The sequence below is a fragment of the Seriola dumerili genome, unplaced genomic scaffold (genome assembly GCF_002260705.1).
Source record: "Seriola dumerili isolate Sdu_G_001 unplaced genomic scaffold, Sdu_1.0 BDQW01000322.1, whole genome shotgun sequence".
Taxonomy (NCBI): domain Eukaryota; kingdom Metazoa; phylum Chordata; class Actinopteri; order Carangiformes; family Carangidae; genus Seriola; species Seriola dumerili.
Window position 1 is genome coordinate 2627967 of NW_019174577.1, and position 19364 is coordinate 2647330.

At 40.5% G+C, this 19364-nt stretch overlaps 1 protein-coding gene across 2 annotated transcripts; it reads left to right on the forward strand.

The window, feature by feature from the left end:
* Positions 1-1561: 1561 nt before the first annotated feature.
* On the forward strand, positions 1562-19211 carry LOC111232138 (SHC-transforming protein 2-like). 2 transcript variants are annotated; one of them, XM_022759509.1, is made up of 14 exons: positions 1562-1670; positions 4407-4667; positions 8083-8153; positions 10683-10743; positions 11074-11193; positions 11735-11788; positions 11988-12039; positions 12318-12444; positions 13437-13617; positions 14749-14842; positions 16051-16230; positions 16342-16688; positions 16979-17130; positions 17419-19211. In XM_022759509.1, exons 2-13 carry the CDS (start codon positions 4485-4487, stop codon positions 17105-17107), a joined length of 1599 nt encoding a protein of 532 aa, XP_022615230.1. In that variant the 5' UTR covers positions 1562-1670; positions 4407-4484; the 3' UTR covers positions 17108-17130; positions 17419-19211. The 2 variants fall into 2 exon arrangements, with proteins under 2 accessions (XP_022615230.1, XP_022615229.1); XM_022759508.1 differs by lacking the exon at positions 1562-1670 and having other exon boundaries at positions 3909-4667.
* The last annotated feature ends 153 nt before the right edge of the window (positions 19212-19364 follow it).

Sequence of the window (19364 nt, forward strand, 5' to 3'; positions counted from 1 at the left end):
TTAGAAATTAGTAAAACGATCTGGGCTGTATCAGAGCTACAGTCCAGACCTCAAGTATGTGCATATGTTGTTCTTCAGGGGCTGTGTGCTTAAGCACATTCAATTTGAAATGAGATAATGGATACTACATTGAAGTGGCAATTTTAGCTTTATTTGAGTAGGTTTACAGCTGTATAGAAATAATTGTGTGGGACATGTATAACACATTTAACACATAGTGCCTAAAGTTTAGGGGTTCAAAAGTAATTGGACAGATACACATGAAATCAAACAAAATATTTTGTGGAAAATCCTTTGCAGACAACGACTGCCTGAAGTCTTTGACCCATAGACATCAGCCGATGCTTTGTATCTTCCCTGGTGATGCTTTCCCAGGCTTCACTGCAGCCTCCTTCAGCTCTTGCTTGTTGTGGGGTCTCCTTTGCCTTTAGTCTGGTCTTCAAAAATTATGTCAGTAGAGTAAAATATATAATATATATTTAATGATAATGATAATAACAATGACCATAATTTCTTGTAGGAGCATGTCTTATTAAAATATTTATATATCATATTTTGTCAATAATGTTGTTGGCTGATTTAAGGCAAAGAAAATAATGAAAATCCCTCAATAATGTATGTTATGTATTCAGTTATGCTTAGATACAGTGAAATTTTTATGTTAAGGATTTCAATTTTGATCCAATCCAGGGACAGGAAGGGAAATTTGTCTTGTCACTCAATATTTGACTATAACTGGACTTTATTCCGTAATGTCAAAATAGATTATTGTCTTATTTCTATTTTAGACATTTCCATTGACTCAATACATTTTATGAAATTTCAACATTACTGTTGTGACATAACAGGCAGTGAGAAATGCGTCAGTCATCGTTTGTATTTTCTCTAGGCTTTACATAAACATAGTATTACTTTTCTCAGTCAATGATTTGCAAGAACAAACTCTTTTTATATTTTAACCAAACTCTTTAGTTTTAGGTTTCTGCGCTGCAGGTGAGCTGTGTTGTTTTTCTAAGTTGTAATCACTGTTGTCAAGGTAACAGCTGCTAATGAGTGGTGGTGTATTCACAGCATGATTTGTTCCACTTGTATATGCAAAGTACCAAATCAGGGGGTAAATATGTTAACTCTTCACATACGGGGAAACATAGTATAGTTGTGATTGAAAATGCAATCTAACATCAGGTGCAATCAGATAACTGATATTTATGAAAATTAAACCTAGTACCACTTTCATACCACTATCATTTGTTTAAAATTCAGATTGATTTGTAGAAATACATTTATAGGCCTATCTCTTTTATTTTGCATCTGTTGTCAGTGCAGTTATTATTTGTCAGGAAAAAAGTGCACTGAGGAAGGCCAGCTACGTCTGTCAAAATGTATCGATTACATCTGGTTTATCAGTAACTTCTTATACCCTGTAGCAAACAAACAAGAAGTGATTGGCTGTTTGAGAGAAGGTGGGATGGCAGTGGTGGTGGTGTCATAGTGAATCTGAGTGTGGTTTATTTGTGTGTGTGGGTTTTTCAGTTGTTATAGGGTTTCCTGACTAGTGAAATTAAATTGTTTGCATTTTCAACCATAGCTTATCTTTGATAAAAGTCATTGGATGTTTACTGGGCTCGATCTTATTTTCATCCTTTTTCTCTTCAGACCCAGACATATAGGTAAGCTTCCTGCCTTTGATGCATTTGTGAATACATTTAGTGTAGAATTTGCTCATATTTTGGTCAGTACTGTTTTGAATGAGTCATATTTTGTTTAGTGAGTCACATTTTGTTGGAAAGAAAACAAGACACTATACTGTCCAGACTAATTATGGGACTAAACAAATCGTAATGACTTGCTTGATTGAATTTAAGCTATTGACAGGAACATAATGAGCTTTTCCTTGTCTGTGTAGGTGGCATTATTTAGTCAGTGCATTACCCCTCCTTTGTGGGTAACAGATGACCCTGGCTATTGGGTTATTTCACAATCATTCCAGACATTGTTTGTTTGCACACTGAGTTTCTGACCACTTGTTTCTGACCACTGAGTTTTTTCTTGTGTCGTTATAACATTTAATGTCAGTTTTCTCTTCTTTATTTTCCCAACAAATTGAGTAACCTTTGTGGTCTTTTTTTTATTTTTCAATACCTTGTATTCACTCTTACCTATGAACACAATTGGACCACCACAAAATGGAAAAAAAAAAGTTGTGTGGTGTAAATCCCTGCTTAACCCACTTTGTGTTTCACTCTCAGAACCTTGACTGCTGTTGCATACCTTATGTTACCTGTATGCAAGATGGGAAAACACAATTGTGAGAGAAATTGGGGGAAAAAAAGGGAGTAAAAATGATTTGACAGAGAATCGGGAAAAAGGCATGAGGGTGGGTGGAGTTGAGGGGCTCAAAGGATCGTGCTGAGATGGCTGATTGCTCTCTGGGGAGGCGGGTGGGAGGGAAGTTTGGAAGAGAATTCAGACAGATGGGATAGGGTGGATGTTTTCAGACACATAGTCCCTTATGAGTGTGGCTGCATTGTGTCCTTTGTTAAGTTTTCGACTCACACAAAATACACTTAAACTAACTGGTGTCATGGTTTGCTATGGCAGACACCTTTTGTTAGTTTTGTTTGGACTTTTCGCACTTCCTGTTTTATTTTGTAATTGGTTTCCTTGTGTGTCAGTGTTTTTGCTTCCTGTCTTGGTCCTGTTTCTGTGTGGTGATTGTCTGCCCCACCCTAATGTGTTTCACCTGTGTGCAATCACCCTTGCCTCCTGTGTCTATATAGTCTTTGTGCTCCCCTTTGTCTGTGTCGGTTCGTCTGTTTATCTCTGGGTTTGTCATCATCTGGTCGCGTTGCCTGTTCATGTCTGGTTCGTCCCCAAGCTGTTCATGTCCGGTTTGTCCTTAGTCTGTTTATGTTGCCTGTTGTCATCCCCTGTGCTTCTCGTGTTTTGGTCTGCTGTTCCTTGTGGTTCCCTGTGCTTGTTTTTTAAGTTCTTTTGTTTAATAAACCTGTCTGCACCGTCTCCCAAGTGTTGGCTGCATTTTGGGTCCACCCCTACTTACCACATACCCTGACAATTGGATGACATTCATCCCTGTATTTATTCTCTATCAATTCTTCTGTTAATATTTCTATTTGTATTTGAATATAGTCATATCAGTGTGTACTGTTACAAAATATTGTTTATTTTTGTGTACATTCCTACTGAAGTGAAATATTCTTGTATGTATTGTCTTGAGAGTGAGTTAAAAATTGAGAAAAAGAGCACTGGCTTTGCTTTGATTAACTTAAAAGCAATGCAACCTTAAATGTAACCTCATTATCATTGCTTTCTTTTATTGTCTCAGGTTATACAATAACAGCTTTGTTCAGTCAGAGACTTGAAATCATACAATTTTTCCAAAAGATACTCTATACTGACGTGTTTTTAATGTGCTGAATGTCCTTTATGCACAATAATAGGTGCTCTGCAGTGTGCGAATGTGTGTGTCTGCGAGCAGGGTTGTTCAGGCAGATGTGTTTTAGCTAATATAGTCTGAGAGCAGCTGGGCAGGGCAGGGCTAATAGACCCAATGACATCATCCGAAGAGAAAGAGAGAGAGAGAGAGACTGGGAGCATAAGAGCGAGCTTGCCTAAGGCAGTGAAAGGAAGAGGGCCATCTCAGATAGAGAGGAGAGCGGTATGAGAGTGGGACAGTGTGTGTGCGTGAACGGGAGAGGACCAGACAGCATTCAGTTGACTTTGACAAGGATATAGGACTCCGCCTGGAAGATTTTGTCTCTAGTTTTCTCCCCCTCTTCCATCACACCTCCCCCCTCCCCTTCCCTTCCCCCTTTCCCCTTTCCCCCCCTTCATCCTGTGGCAGTTATCCCCCCTCTCAGGTCCTGCTTCAGGCGGCTCCTCCGGGCATGCTCCTTAAGCCAAAGTATGGCCGCTTTCGCAACGAGTCTGTGACCTCCTCCGACGACCTGATGCAGAGCTTAGCCATGAGTGGCAAAGTTGTGGCCACACCGGTAGTCCCTTCCTCCACCCCAAGCCTTCCTCTGCCTCCTCTGGATCCCAGTACCAGGACCTCCTCCTCTGCTGGGGCTACAGCCCTGGCTGACTCCCCTTGCCTGGATGGGGAACAGGATGCCACCACAACCTTCTGCATGCTCATCCCTAAGATGCCCCAGTGGAAGTTCTCCAACTCGCTGCTCAGCCGGAGCCCGTCCAACTCCAGCTCCAGCTCCAGCTCTAGCAAAGACTCTGGCAAGGCAGCAGCAGCGTCTTCCCAGGCCTCTGTCTCCCCGTCTTCAACATCACACAGGCCCAGTGGTGTGACCTCAGTCAGTGGCCCAGTGGCCAGTCTTGCAGCAGTGCTCAACTCCTGTGACCCTGTGTGTGTCACCCCCTGTTCCCTACAGGCCATTCGGGGGCAGAGAGCAGTAGCAGCAGCAAACTCTGCCAGTCCAGGGGGGCACGGATTTGGGGCCACAGAGGTCATGGCGAGCCCTGGTGGTTCCAGCAGCTCCAGGTCAGGAATGAACCGCAGGACAAGAGTGGAGGGCATGTGGCTGGGAGGAGAAGACTTCAACCAGAAGGGCAGCTTCATCCACAAACCCTCCCAGGGCTGGCTGCACCCTGACAAGAAGATTGCAGGACCAGGTGCCTCTTATATTGTCAGGGTGAGTCACTGGCCACATGTTTTTAACGCATACTGTTTATTCATTGTAAAAGAAGTTAAACACTCACTTCATTCAGAATTTGTGTCTTTTTGTATTTAAAAGGAAGAAAAAGAAAAACTTTTCCAGGTGCACATTAATAAACAACTGTCTTCTCACAGGTACCTGTGAATGCCATAATATTGATGACCCCATTTAGGTTTCTATGCCTGGGTGGGAAACAAAAGGACACCACAGTGCCAGGCAGTTTGTTATGCAGCTCATGTGGAGAGGGCTGGGGAATACATAATTTAATCCAGATAGATGACTTGGTGTGGCTGGTGGGGAGACTGCGTCAGGAGGATAGCAGAAACAGACATCATGGTGGAAAAAGATAAACCATGAAATAATGTGTTCAGACTGTAGTGAGGATTGTTATTCTGCAGCACTGTTTACCATAGGTTGTATGCATCATACACTACTTCAAACAATAACCATCTGTATTTATAGTGCATTTAACCTGTGTCTGATTGTAAGATCCCACCGTAAGCTTGTGGGAGTGGTGCTCTTTGTGTGGTTTTGGGATTGTTTACATTCATTTCATTTGTGCAATGAGACCCTAAGATTTTGTCCATAAAGTGTAATTTACAATCCCTCAGCATAGCGAATCCCAATCTTAGCATCATTATAGTCAGCTTGAGTGATGTTTGTAAATATTACACAAACTCTGTGTTTTTATGAAAATAAGATCAGGCTACATAAAGAAACTGAGGGTTAGTTCGTTGATTATAAACCAAACAGATAATTAAGTGTTCTGAAGAGACATCTTCAGCAGTGCGTGCTTGTGATTTGCGGACTGCTTGACGTCAATGTCAATGATCTCCCCTTAGCGATCCCCCGCTCCTGTTCCTGCCCCTCGTTGTACTGCTCTTCTCCCCCGACCCCCCCACCCAAACTAATGACATGCTCTTGATTAGTGCAGTCTGGGGCCCAAGCATGCTTTCTAATGGCATTATACAGGCACCATTCATTCCTATATTCAATTACATTTAATCAGTCATTTGCATCATGTGATGTGGAGGAGGACGGTTGGATCAGTTTGGGAGGGGTCCAATGATGAGTGCGTATGAGCTCTCGTCCCCACGCAGAGCTTTCCTAGATTCATAACAAGTGCTGCTCTCATAGGTGATTGATAACTCAGTTAATTATCAGACTAAGCTTTTAACAGCTTATCGTTGTCATCTCTGAACGTGCACTGCAATCATTTTAGAAGTGCCATGTGAGCTAATGTTTGAAAAGCATTTCACGGCACCCAAAGCGGTGGTATATGTGCAATTCAGTGGTAAGTCTATGCAGGGAGGAGTAGTTGCTGCATGTATTAGTGTCAAAGTGACAGTAGATTTCTGCTGCGCTGTGCCATTTTTAATCAGCATAGCTACCATAGCGCCAGCTCTCTCTCTCCCTCTATTTCTGTCCTCTCTCTCTCTCTCTCACTCAGTCTTTCACATACCCACACATCCACATCCACACAAACACACACTCTCTCTGCTGGGAAAGATACAAATATGATTCTTAGTATTGGTTTCCTATTTACACTTTGACTCTGTCCTCACAGTCGTGTCAGGCTCTGTGCCTGGCTCGCATCTGCCGTCTCTGACAGCCAGGACACTGCAGCAACCATCAAACAAAGAACTGCAGCTGCCAAAGCAGCTATCATTTAAAGAGCTATATTAAAACCAGACAGCTATCATTTTATACAGCTCCATTACAATCTGGTGCACATTATTTCCCCATCAAATTATAAATATCTGTAATCTGTAACATGATTTTCTGTTGCTATGGGTGCAGTTTTCTTAGGGTCCATCAAAGTTCAAAAAACTAATCATTTACTCTCTGCACCATTCAGGTACTGTTTGGTAACATCCTGCGGTCCTCATTATCTGACCACTCTCTGTCCATCCACTGTTACATATTCTGCATGTTTCTTGGTCTGGCCTTGCATTATACTAGATAATAAAATTAGTTTACGACATTTTCTACATTGGCAAACTATGAACTGACCACGATTTATCTCAAAGTAGGCAGCCACGATGCAAGAAAGTTTGAAAGAGGATGCCATTCTTATTAAATTATGCTTCTTGGAAAGTCATTGTTCCTGTAGTCACAGGAATAGTGAGTTTGGACTATCCAAAAAGGATAAAAGTGCAGATAGCGTGATAGAGGAGGGGATGCATTGCATCAGCAGATGAATGAGTGACAATGAAGGCATTGGCAGAGAGCGGGAAAGAAAAAAGAGAGACAATTTTCCTGATGGAAGACATCCCCCCGTCTCCAAATCTGGTTAGAAAGCTCATTAAGCTCTCAGACTCAAAGGTTTCTCTCTCTCTCTCTCTGCTCCTCTCTCTCTCTCTCTCTCTCTCTCTCTCTCTCTCTCTCTCTCTCTCTCTCTCTCTCTGGAGTGTGTGTTTGTTTGTGTGGCTGTCGTGTGGTCTGTCGCTGTCTGCTATACTGAGTACAGTAATAACTGTAGAAAACACGACATTGATTGAGCCAAAATAATGTGGGGTGGATAAGATGTGAGTTGTATGTCGCACCAGATAGGTTTCACAAAGAGTTTACAAATCAGACAAGGTGTTACATTTCTAAAGTATTAGATCCCAAATTTTATGAGACTTAAAATAGACAAATGTTACATTATATGTTACTATACAGATAAACATTTACTGGTGATGGCAATGCAACTGTTTTACAAACAGAAATATTAAGTAGTAGATTTCCGTCACCATTAAATCTTTTCATCTAAACCTCACAGATATACAAAGCATCCTCAAATGCAATGATTTTTTGCAGTACATACACACACTGACACCCTTAGCATCCCCCAGAGGACTAAGGAGCTACAGCTCGTCCATGATTTGGAGCTCTTAGTGCTGCTAATCTAGTCAAGGTGCCATTAGCACCTCAACCTGGCAGCCATTAGGAAGCTGCTCAGCTGGCTGCCACTCACTGCATCACACTTTAATGGCCTTTAATGTTTGTTTGAGCTAGATAATTATGTGTTGTTGGGAATAGTCATGTTTGCCAATAGATAATTTGCAATGGTACTAAAAAACAATTTTGAAAAGTTTTTCTTGAAATACAGTATTTGCTGTACAGGTTTATTCTTTTTAAACATTTAGATAATTATTTATTATGCTAGTTAAGGTCCTCAGAAAGCAGGTAATTTCAGTAATATGCTACAGCAAGTTTATGTTCACTTTCAGCTTTCATTTTTTAGGCCATATCCCATTTTGGAGATATCACACCACAAGCACTTACAGCACTCGACATGCACAGGTCATTAGTCAAAAAGGGGCATGTAGTCTGGACCAAAACCTGTCTGCAGACATATTTTGAAACGTGTTGTAACTCTTTTTGTTTGGGTTGTTTTTCTTTGCAGTATATGGGCTGCATTGAAGTGTTGAAGTCAATGCGCTCCCTGGACTTCAACACGCGAACTCAGGTGACGAGGTAAGCTGGTAACCATTTCTACTGGTAGTGATGAGTCAGGAGAATTTGATCCAAGATGTATAGGATTAACTGAAGTACCAACGGCTATGATATCCAATTGCTATCAGCGGTGTGTCAATGCTGGGCTGGTACAGTACATAGATTGAGTGTTTCTTTTCATTTTCTTATCATATATGTCCCTTTGACTTGATGGATTATCCTTAGTTATGTGGCTTTTGCTGTAATAAGCAAAATAAAGTCTCACCTCAAGCTTTGATTTAAAATAATTTACCTTTTGGAAATGTTGAAGAATTTCATTATTTTTTAATTGACAACAGCACAGTTTTGAATTTCTATAAGGTTATTTTACCAAACCATGATCGACCAGTTGGAAATGTAATACCAACGCAAATCTTAAAAAAATCAACACAAACTAAAGTCACAAGATTGTGCATGATGGCAGCACTGCAGTGTTGCGTGTCCCAGTTAAAAGACAAACACAACTACTCTGCACAGTATGTGTTCACTGGTGTGACAGGTCGTGATATGTTTATGTATAAACCTATACCTCAGGGTCTTAATATGTTTGTGTCTTTGTGTTTTTTATACCCTACATGTGATGTTATTGTTACAAACAGGGTTCTTTGCAATCCTCAACCACATGGGAGAAACACACTCCCCCCGCTCTTCCTATCTGTCTCTCACCCTCCTCTCTCTCCTCCACAATCGATCGCTAGTAATCGGAGCCCACCATGCATCCAAGGCTTAAGTGCAGGGGGGTAGAGGCAGCAGAGATAGAGTGATACAGAGAGAGAGAGTGAGAGGGATCTATTATTGATGGTGTTCACTAATGACTGTGGAAAGCTGCAGTGGTCCCCATGAACGCACCCTGTTGGATAATGTCTGCGGCTGTAACTTCTTAAAGGGGGGGCGGGTTGTTCAAAACAAAACAGCAAAACAAAACATTAGCAAAGGGAGGAACCATGCAAAGCATAAGCTGTGTACACCAGGTTTATTTAGGTTGTATGACTAACTGCATGACATCATTTGTAATCATGATTTTTTCATGCATTGATGATGAATCTGTTTTGTTTTTGTGTCCTTGAGGTTGTTGCCTTTATGGTCAACTTTCAGGGTGCTTACCCTCTGTCAAATGCACTATGGCCTTTTTTTGAATAGCTTGTATAAAGCATTTAGTCAAAGGCTACTTTAAAACAGACTTCCAAATTCTCTAGTGATGCTAATGACATGAGGCGTGTGACTCTGATTCCTTGGGGACCATGTTACTGCTCATCTGTCCCACAAGTCCAAAAATCAATGATTGATTGTCTTCATAGATCCAAAAAAAACTTTATAGGATATCTACAACATGTGAACTGTTGCTGCCTGAAATTCAAAAGCAGCAATTTAAAGTGGGAGCCTTTATTTTCCATCGAAAGCTGGCTGTACATAACTTAACTGAGTCCTGGAAAACTACTGCAAATCATTTCAGTGGTTGTCAGAGAAAAACATACTTCAGCTCCTGGATTTGAAAAGGGTTCATTCTCTCAACAGTATTCTGTGTGTCACGGTGTTAAACAGCAACACCAGTGATAATGAAGCCCAGCATTTTATTGCAGGGAAGATACTGAGGCTGCAGACAAAAACAACAACAGCAGCCCATCTCTCTCCCCCTCCCCCTCCTCCTCCCTCTGCCCTCTCATCAGCATGAGTCATTTGAACATTGTGGTGTTTGTCAAAAATCCCTGAGAAGACCTTTACTCGAGATGGGGCCCGGGACGCTGCTTTTTAAATATTTACGAGCCACTTGATAGGGGCAGCTGGCTTCTTGACTGCTGTCCCCGCTGTCCCCTGGCAAAGAGAGTGTGTGTGCTCCAGCCTCAAATCCACATTATGGCTCACTCCTGCCATCAGACCCACAGGGGACAGAGGCTTTAAACGCCCATTAGACAGCCATTCCCAGGAGTTACAGCAGCTTCACTGCAAAGTTGTAACAAATCTGCAGAGTGAATTGCACTGTGGAAAATAAATGTGAATAAAGACACTCTAAAGAAAACATGCAGACACTTTATTTTGCATCAGATTATAGTGTTTTTTTTTCTCTAATTCAATGGGAACTTAAACATGAGTTTGATAAACAATCACTGATGATGACGAAGATTGTTTTTTTTTTGTTAGATCCATGGAAATCAGTGTTAAAAGCTAGTTTAGTACATTGTGAACAGCCCTGCTGGAAACCTTTTCTTGACCTTTGAACTGTGAAGGGTCTGTGACCTATGACTTTAGCCCGAGGGAGGAAATACAAAGCTTCTGTTCATGTTTAACCTCAGGTTTTTTTCCATCATCATGATGGAGCAAATTTGTGTAGCCCTGAACATACATGGGCTAAACATCTAAAACTTTTCATCTCAGCAATACTCATGGAACAATCCAGCAACCATAAATCAACATGATGTCGAGATCATAAATATGTCTTTGCACCCAGCTGATCGTTAGCCACTGTCTCCCACTATATTTTGACCTTTGACCTTTCTTCATTTTGTTAATTAGGGAAGCCATCAACAGGCTCTGTGAAGCTGTGCCAGGAGGAAAGGGGCCTTGGAGGAAGAAGGTTAATAGTAAACTTTTAATCCTACTGTGCATGTTTCTTTATGTTGTTTGCAATATTTCCTGGTATTCTCACTTATACTAAAATTGTTGCTGCTGGAGAACTAGATGTGTAAAATTTACCATGCAGGGTACAGTGTCTACGACAGTCACTTTGGTACACGTGACAGCTTGTGTGACGCTCTCTGAATCACTGAATGGGACAAAACAAACTCATCTGTTGCCCTATGCAGGTTGTCTCTCTTGACAAAAACAGGATGGCATTATCCTTTTCTGAAATAACCACACTTTTAAATATGTGATGATCATTTTCACTGTAATCTTTCTCATGCAGGCCGTGAACAAAGCTCTCCAGTCCATTATGGGGAAGAGTAACCTGCGATTTGCAGGCATGAGTATCGCTGTCAATATTTCCATAGACGGACTTGGTCTGCTCATCCCTACCACACGACAGGTTAGATGCTTCTAAAGCACTGTAAATTCAGAATGAGAAATTAGAGTGATAAATTTGTCCAAATATCCTTTTAATAAATGTTATTGTCCACAGCTGATATTCTGTATATAAGGATCCTCTGTGACCAAAACTGAATTCCTTCAACTTTCATAATGACATGCGTGAATTAATTTCTCATTTAATTGTCCCTGAGTTTCCACATCCAATAAATAGGTGTGATGGGTCATGAGTAAATTAACTGCTAAAGTAATTTCCCCTGCAGAATAAAATGTTGGTGGAAATACAGAATTCTTTTTATTATGAACAATGTTTAGTGAGTTGCCAACAGCTTCACTCATACATGTATTGTTGGTATAATTGTTGACATTGGTTCAAATCCTGTATCTGTCAAACCCCTTAACCTTTACTTCATTGGATCTTGGCATCTCTTGTCTCCTTTTCCATCTACATTGCTATATATATATCCATGTTAATCGATAAAATAACAACAACAACAAAAAGACAAACCTCTGCCTCTGATTTATCTACTTGTGTCTTTCAGGTGATAGCGCATCATCCCATGCAATCCATCTCATTTGCCTCTGGGGGAGACACAGTGAGTGCAGCATTTTACTCCCAACTCTCTCTCACGTTGTTGTTGCAGGAATGGACATTTTGGCAGACAGCACATATCTTACTGGATTGCATTTTACTGTTTTCCAATCTCATGATCCAAGAATCACTGAAGGCTTTAATGTAATAATGTACATCTAGTTTATCAGGACTAATTGAATTTTTCCTCTTGTGTGTTGCAGGACACGCCTGATTATGTAGCGTATGTGGCCAAAGACCCGGTGAATCAGAGAGGTGTGTCCTGAAAAGCTTCTTTTTCATTTGGAAGTAAAATAGTTTTTCCATGAAGTCATCCTGGATGTGAGAGTAGACCTTACTATGACATCTACTGCGATTTTTATTTTATAATATAAATTACTAATATTTTTGAGCAAGATATCATCCCCGTTAAAAAAGAAAAAATTAGCATATAGGATAAACATAGTGGGATTAATCTTAGGTCAGGATCTTACTCCTGAAAGTATGTGGCAGCTGGAAAAAAAACAACTTCTTGTCTTTTTTTTTTCCTTCAGCTTGTCATATCCTGGAGTGCTCAGATGGTTTAGCCCAGAGTGTCATCAGCACCATCGGCCAGGCCTTCGAGCTGCAGTTCAAACAGTATCTACACAGTCCTCCCAAAACTATGGCATCAGTGGAGAGGTAACACAGTCCTGCCAAAATCACAACCTCTATGAACAGATATAAACTTTTTTTTTTGTGCTGTCTTTCAATTCTGTGGCATCCATGGAGTTGTGACACACTATTAAATCATACATTTGTAGCCTATTTATACACAGTAACCAGAACCAAGTTGCTAAGAAATATCTGTAAATACTTTCCCTGTACAGCAATATTCTCAAGGTTAAACCAAACACTGCAAATACAGTGTACAATACAATACAATACAGACAATTGCAGCAAATATCAATATAAATCAGATGCTGTTTTAGGAAAATTGACATGGGGGAAGTGGAGGTGGGGGAAGTTTACTTTCTTGGCATAATCGATCATACTTAGTTTGACAATATAAATACTTTGACACTATACAGGCCAGGCATCCTACATTAAAAAAAAAAAGCTTAGTTGGAATTTTCAACACAAAAACCTGATCTACTGTACAGCTCTCAGATTACTTTTTCATTTGTTACTGAGAGACATGATAGTTTGTTCTTGTGTTACCTCAAAAATCCATTCTTTTAATACTGATCCTCACAGATCTTCTCACCATGTGACCAAACTTCAGGTGTTGCAGTGATGCAACTGTAGAGACAGGAGGAACTCCAGACTGTTGGTCTTTCTGTTCTGGTTCCAAATGAACATCAGCACCAGCTCTAGTGATATCAATCTCTAACTGAATCATATAGAGCACTTTCGGATGTGGAGATGTCATCTGATCTGAACTGATCCATTTGAGAACCTAGATCTCCTGATCATTATCTTTACTATTAATATCGCTGTAAAAAATAATAAAACAATGATAATCAAATTTATTTTTGCTCTGATTATAGAAGTAGTGGTCTTGATTTAGTTGTAATAATACTGTTAGTATGCTCATGCACAGTGAAATAAAAACATTGGCATGTTTTCTGTTTTTCATTGTATTTTCTTTAATGTACTTACTTACTTTCACTCACATGTATGTGCCTCCTCAGGTCTGTCAGGCCGGAGGAGCCATTGTGGGGGGAGGATGAGGACTTCTCTGAGCATGATTACTACAACAGCATCCCAGGGAAGGAGCCACCTGTTGGGGGTGTAGTGGATTCCAGGCTCAGGCCCAGTGGAGCCCTCCTGGGTCACATCCACACCCAGCCACAGAGCAAGACAGCAGCACAGGTGAGTGTCCTGGAACGTCAAGTTGGGTCAGGTTCTGGATTCTGGTATGGTAGCCTTAGCTGTGCAGTGTAGCAGTGGGGGAATATAATGAAGTTCACTCAAGTACTGTACTTGAGTATAGTTTTGAGGTACTTTATTTCTAACTTTATTCTTCTACTGCACTACATTTCCAAAAGAAATATTGTACATTTTACACCACTGCATTCATTTGACAGCTGTAACCACACACACTGTGTAAGATATAACAAGTGGCTGACACCTTGTTGGTTTGTGTCCCTTTGTGAAAAAGTAGCTGAGGAGAGAGGTCAAATTCTCCAATGTTCCTCAAAAACAATCAAAGATTAGTGAAAAGTCAGACAGTAAGAGACAGTAAAGTGTAAGTAGTGTTAAGTTGAGTAAAGTGCAATGAATAAAAATGGAAGCCATAAAAAATGGCAACAGGAATAGTGCTATAAGCAACGTAGTAAAAGTCACAAGTTTGTTGAGGAGAAGAGAATGTGTATCTGTATGTATTAATGAATTTAAAAAAGGTATCATTAAAAGGATCTGAATACTTCCTCCTCCACTGCAGTATATAACACTGCCAAATATGTAAGCTTGAGATGCACTAAGACAGCATCCAAGAATCATGTGCGATGTGAAATTCCCAAATTCACCATCTAATGTTATTACAGATGTAATTGAAGCTACATCTGGTCTTTATCAGGTATTAAGTAACTATCCTTTACCAGACAATGACAGCCAGACTCAGGTAAACTCTTTGATATCTCCCTCATAAATTGGTGACTATTATGTTTTGCTTCTCCTTCCCTGCATCGTTTACCGGTAGGCAAACGGCAAGAACATGAAAACATACTCCATAACTGTCTTCCTGATATGCCTGCACCGTAATTGCCAAAGGCAGATATGATTACATCTAGTCCTCTGTCCTCTGTTGCTGACCGGTTGAGAGAAATCATGTCTCTCTCCCTGCAGCTTGTTCAAAATGGTGACATGCTGTAGCTAATGTTTCAAATAGAGTGCTTCAAAACAACATAATGTGCGGACAAGAGATGAGAGGGTTGTCCATTCAGGTATAGAGACATAAATGTATTTAGGATGTATTCCTCATGTGTATATGTGTGTTTGCAGATGAGCTCACCAGCTAGAAGGGAGCAAGCATCTTATCCCCCTGGTCAACTGTGTTATGAGCTTCACTGGGACACTGAGACCTGCAGCAGCTCAGGTGAGACACCCTGTGGCAAAAAGCAGGTATAACAGCAAGAAAAAAAACTTGCCTGTAACCTTTTACACCAGTTTGTTATAGAGGGGCATTGTTTGTAATCTTTTATTTTGAAATACCAGAGAGCTACTTTATAAGATAATATTGCCTTATTAGGGGTAATATTAGCTGAGATTAAAGATGAAAGAGATTAAAAAGATACTTATTAAATCTATATCAGATTTTTTTTATTATTTGGTTTGGGTGTGAATGTTCTTTATTTACCTAGTGAGGAAAACAGTGATCCTTAATAGAGAATAAGTTGAGGGATTTTTCAATGGTCTTGTCAGATGTCTATGGATCTGTAATTAAATTGTCTCTACACATGGAGGCTGTTCTTCACCTCTCTCACTGATCATTTCTCTCATTCCTGCACTTTGCCCTGAATTAAATGTACTTACGATCTGGCACAGGCATAAAAAGTCCAGTGTTTGGACTCTTCTTAGAATCACCTGATAGAATTAGGATTGTTGGGACCTTTAATCAGGATGACCTTTAGATAGATAGACTTTACCTCGTGGTTCAGGTTGTCCATCAGCTTTGATAGGAGAGAAGTTTGGAGCGTCCTCAAGATTCTCTGAATTCCCTTTGGATTATTACCATAGTTAATCTTGAGAAATGATTTTTATTATCTTTGTGGAGGAATCTAGTGGAGACCACACCATTCTTTTCAGGTAACATGTACTATTTGTTTCCACAAATATCTGCAATGGTCTCAGTTCCTCAGGATAAATCTTTTTATTTTTATTTTTATAGCATGAAAAAACAATATAAATAAGCTATTCTATTCAAGTATTGACTATTGTTAATACTTCATTATTGACTTGAACCATGGACCTTGGTGTTTTGTGGCATGCACTGTAACCATTCAGCTACTAGGGCCCTCCAGAAGCTACTCTCTCATTGGTTCCTACATACAATTGGTAAAAAAAAAAGAAAAAAAAGATGACATTCGTAATACACAGTCACTTAAGTACATACTGCAACTGGTCTTAATTGTCTGTGGAAATATTTCAAATTGTGATGTCAACCATTAGAGAGGGCCCAAAAAATAAGAAACATAAAAGATTTTCACACACATATTTACACACATATGACTATACACACACACGCACCGTTCTGCATGTCCCGCCAGAAGTCAGAAATGCACTGAGCGCACCTGTCTGTCTCAGGTCTGACGTCAGATGGTTACCTGTGTGCTGACGGCCAACCATCTAGCAGCAGAGACTATGAAGAGCATCAGTATGTTAACACCCAGAGTCTGGAACACCTGGATTCACTGGCACAGGGGCCCTGTGGACACAGAGGGGGCAGGGCACCCGACAGTCCCAAGAAAGATCTCTTCGACATGAGTAAGTCCTAAGGTGTAGAATGACATATTCTGACAGATATAGTGAGGATAATTTCACTTTGTTGAATATTGTGAAAATATTTTTATTCGGGAAACATTGCTGTCCCTGTAGGGCCCTTTGAAGATGCCCTGAAGCTCCACGAGGCCAGTGGTGGAGCTGTTGGGTCCAGCATATCCGTCACAGCTGGAGGTGCTGCTGGGGGGGGGGGCGTTCGGATCCTGGAGGACCAGTGGCCCAGCCCTCCACGCCGTCGAGCCCCTGTGGCCCCAAACGAGGATCAGCTCCGCAGGGAGACCTGGTACCACAGCCGAATGAGCCGACGAGACGCAGAGAAACTCCTGGTCCGAGACGGAGATTTCCTCGTCCGGGAGAGCACAACCAACCCGGGACAGTATGTGCTAACAGGCATGCACTGTGGCCTGCCAAAACACCTACTGCTGGTGGATCCTGAGGGAGTGGTGAGTCTAATAGCAGGCGATACAGCTTGTCAAAACTATGTTTGCCAGCAATCAAAGGTCATAGTAGTTCAGAAAAAGCCAGTGAAGCAAGATATGAAATGAAGATTTGTAATTACTGCTTTGTGGGTGTCTTTAGGATTCACTGAACATTGATCATAGTTCATTTGTTGTCATTTAATATATCTATTACCTTTCAATATGGCAAACAGGCTTTACAAAAATCCCATCATAAGCTTTGTGGTCAACATGATTACTTACACCTGCTATCTCGTACTTTCCTCTCTGCACAGGTCCGAACCAAAGACATGTTATTTGAGAGTATAAGCCACCTTATCTCATATCATCTGAAGAACGAGCTGCCTATTGTTGCAGCAGAGAGTGAGCTCCACCTTAAACAGGTGGTCAGGAGGAAACAGTGAGCCACCTGCCTCTGCATGGGATGGTAAGAACGCAGGACATTTATAATGGTTATTATTGGAAATGAATGTAACCAGGGATGCAGGATGACTTCAGATTATTGGCAGCCTTCTATATGGTAAGAAGAACTGAATGTGCATTGGATGAAAATTGCATGTTTTCAAGAAAACATAGGTGGTTATTTTTAACCTTGTGGGGGTAATCAATTACATTTTGGTTCATATATGCAGTAATGGACAACTCATCTACTGTCAGACATGTGATTATTCTATCACCATCACTGAACTATCAATCTTTCTCCACCTTATTCCAGAGCAGAATTTTTCCGTGCCCATGCAGCTACAGAAAAAAAAAAACTGTAAAAAACTGTATCTGGAAATCAATTATCCGTGATGGATATTTATCTGGAACAAAGGATATGACTCACACTTTCTTTCCACGAGCAACTCTACCAAGGAGAGTAAGGCATCTGACATCTGCTTGTACTTTCTCCGCCTGTTGTCCTACCAGGATCAACCCAAACTATCCCTCATCTGTCATAAACTCCTCAGCATGCAGCTATGAAGCTAACAATTCCACCAGAATCCACAGTTTGACTTAACCCGGAGCTGGTTAATGTCAACCACTGTGACTGTTCGGAGAGGACCCACCTTCAGGAAATCACATAAGGATTTGTTGCACAGCGAAGAAATGTCCTACAATGCCTGTAATAGTGATGTGCTTCCACAGAACAATACTGTCATGTTAAGATCCAATCACCAGAACAAAACTGTCAATTGTTACTTGGTGCAGATATGAAAAAACAACAACAACAACAAAAAAAAAACACACAAAAGACATCAGGTTCCATATTCAGTAGTTCATTTCAGTATAAATGGAAGAAATGAAAATACTGCAATTACAAAAGACAGTTGATGGAATATCTGTTTCATTGGACTGTAAAGAGTGGTTGTTGTTACATGTTCACAGGGCTGCAGTACCTGACTCTGAGATGGCACAATGGAAACACACTGAACATGATTCAGTGCTGGATTTATAAAAAAGCCACGCATTCTACTGTCTTTTTTGCTTTCTCCATAATAATCGAAGCACCAAATCTCACTTTTTAAATCATGCAGTCGTACTATATCTTCATGTAGACAGCCAAGTGAACATAAAACACACTGTCTTGAAAGCGGTTTTAACGCATTTACCGTGAGTATCAGTCGTTTGTGTTGTGTTTGTAAGGGCTGTTCATAATTTGTTAAAGACATACTGTATGTGTTGTATAGTCCTGTGGAAACCATTGGTCAGACTGTACTCTGAGCTCAAATGAATACTACATCCACACACACACACACACACACACACACACTATATCCATGCCTGTTACTTCCCCAGCCCCTCCAACTTCAGTGCCTTAATAACTACAGAGACAGGCATTTGTGTCAGAGTGTATATAATGTGCATTTATGCTCCTAATGCAAAAGACTAGTTTTCTTGCCATGCCAATGAATGACTGAACAAACTTCAGGATGATTAAGCTCTTATACTTGTGAACAGTAATCTAAGCTGCTCTTGTTTTGGGGTGAATATTCGTTTAATACTGTCTTATTGTGGTCATGATTGTCATTGTCTTTATGTGTATCCCTTAGAACGTTCTCCTAGATTCATCTTTTTGTTTTCTTTGAAGCAAGCCATAGATGCTCTGCAGTGATATTAAAGACAGGGGATTTGGACTTGAAATGAAATCCTTTATTTGTCCCGGCTCAGGGAAATACATCAGTTTATTGATTGTCCTTATCCCAACGCCTGTGTCTGTACATCTCAATGACTTGCTTGTCTTTTTTCTGTTCTTTGGCTACACTGACATTTCCTACCCTATTTTTGCCAATCTGATACTTTTAAATCTTACTAGAGGTAGGTCATATTCTTTTTTGCATTTCTCTCTGTGTCATCTTCAACATATCTTTAATCAGGCCCTCTGCTGTTCTTAGCCACAGCCTCATGAATGCACAGAGATGAGATGAGCTACAAGGCTTTTGGTGAGGTCCAAATGATTACTGTCATTTTTTCAGATCTCCCCTTTTGCGTTCTCAGGAATTTCTTGGATTTTTTCTTCTTTGATTAACCTTATTGGCTTTTTGTCAATAAATTTAATTAAAGAGTTAATTAAAGATTAATGAAAGAAATTCAAATGGTATCTTGTCATTTGTGAGTCTTCATATTCGCTAGCTAATGCAGCAGCTGCACAGTGAACCCAGCTGTCCGACCTCCCAT

Excerpts from the sequence above, each read along its gene's own strand:
- LOC111232138 (XM_022759508.1), top strand. The coding sequence starts at position 3,909 with ATGCTCCTTAAGCCAAAGTATGGCCGCTTTCGCAACGAGTCTGTGACC. Across the intron at positions 4,668-8,082 it reads GTGCCTCTTATATTGTCAGG|TATATGGGCTGCATTGAAGT; the intron begins GTGAGTCACTGG and ends TTTTCTTTGCAG. Across the intron at positions 12,040-12,317 it reads AGACCCGGTGAATCAGAGAG|CTTGTCATATCCTGGAGTGC; the intron begins GTGTGTCCTGAA and ends TTTTTCCTTCAG.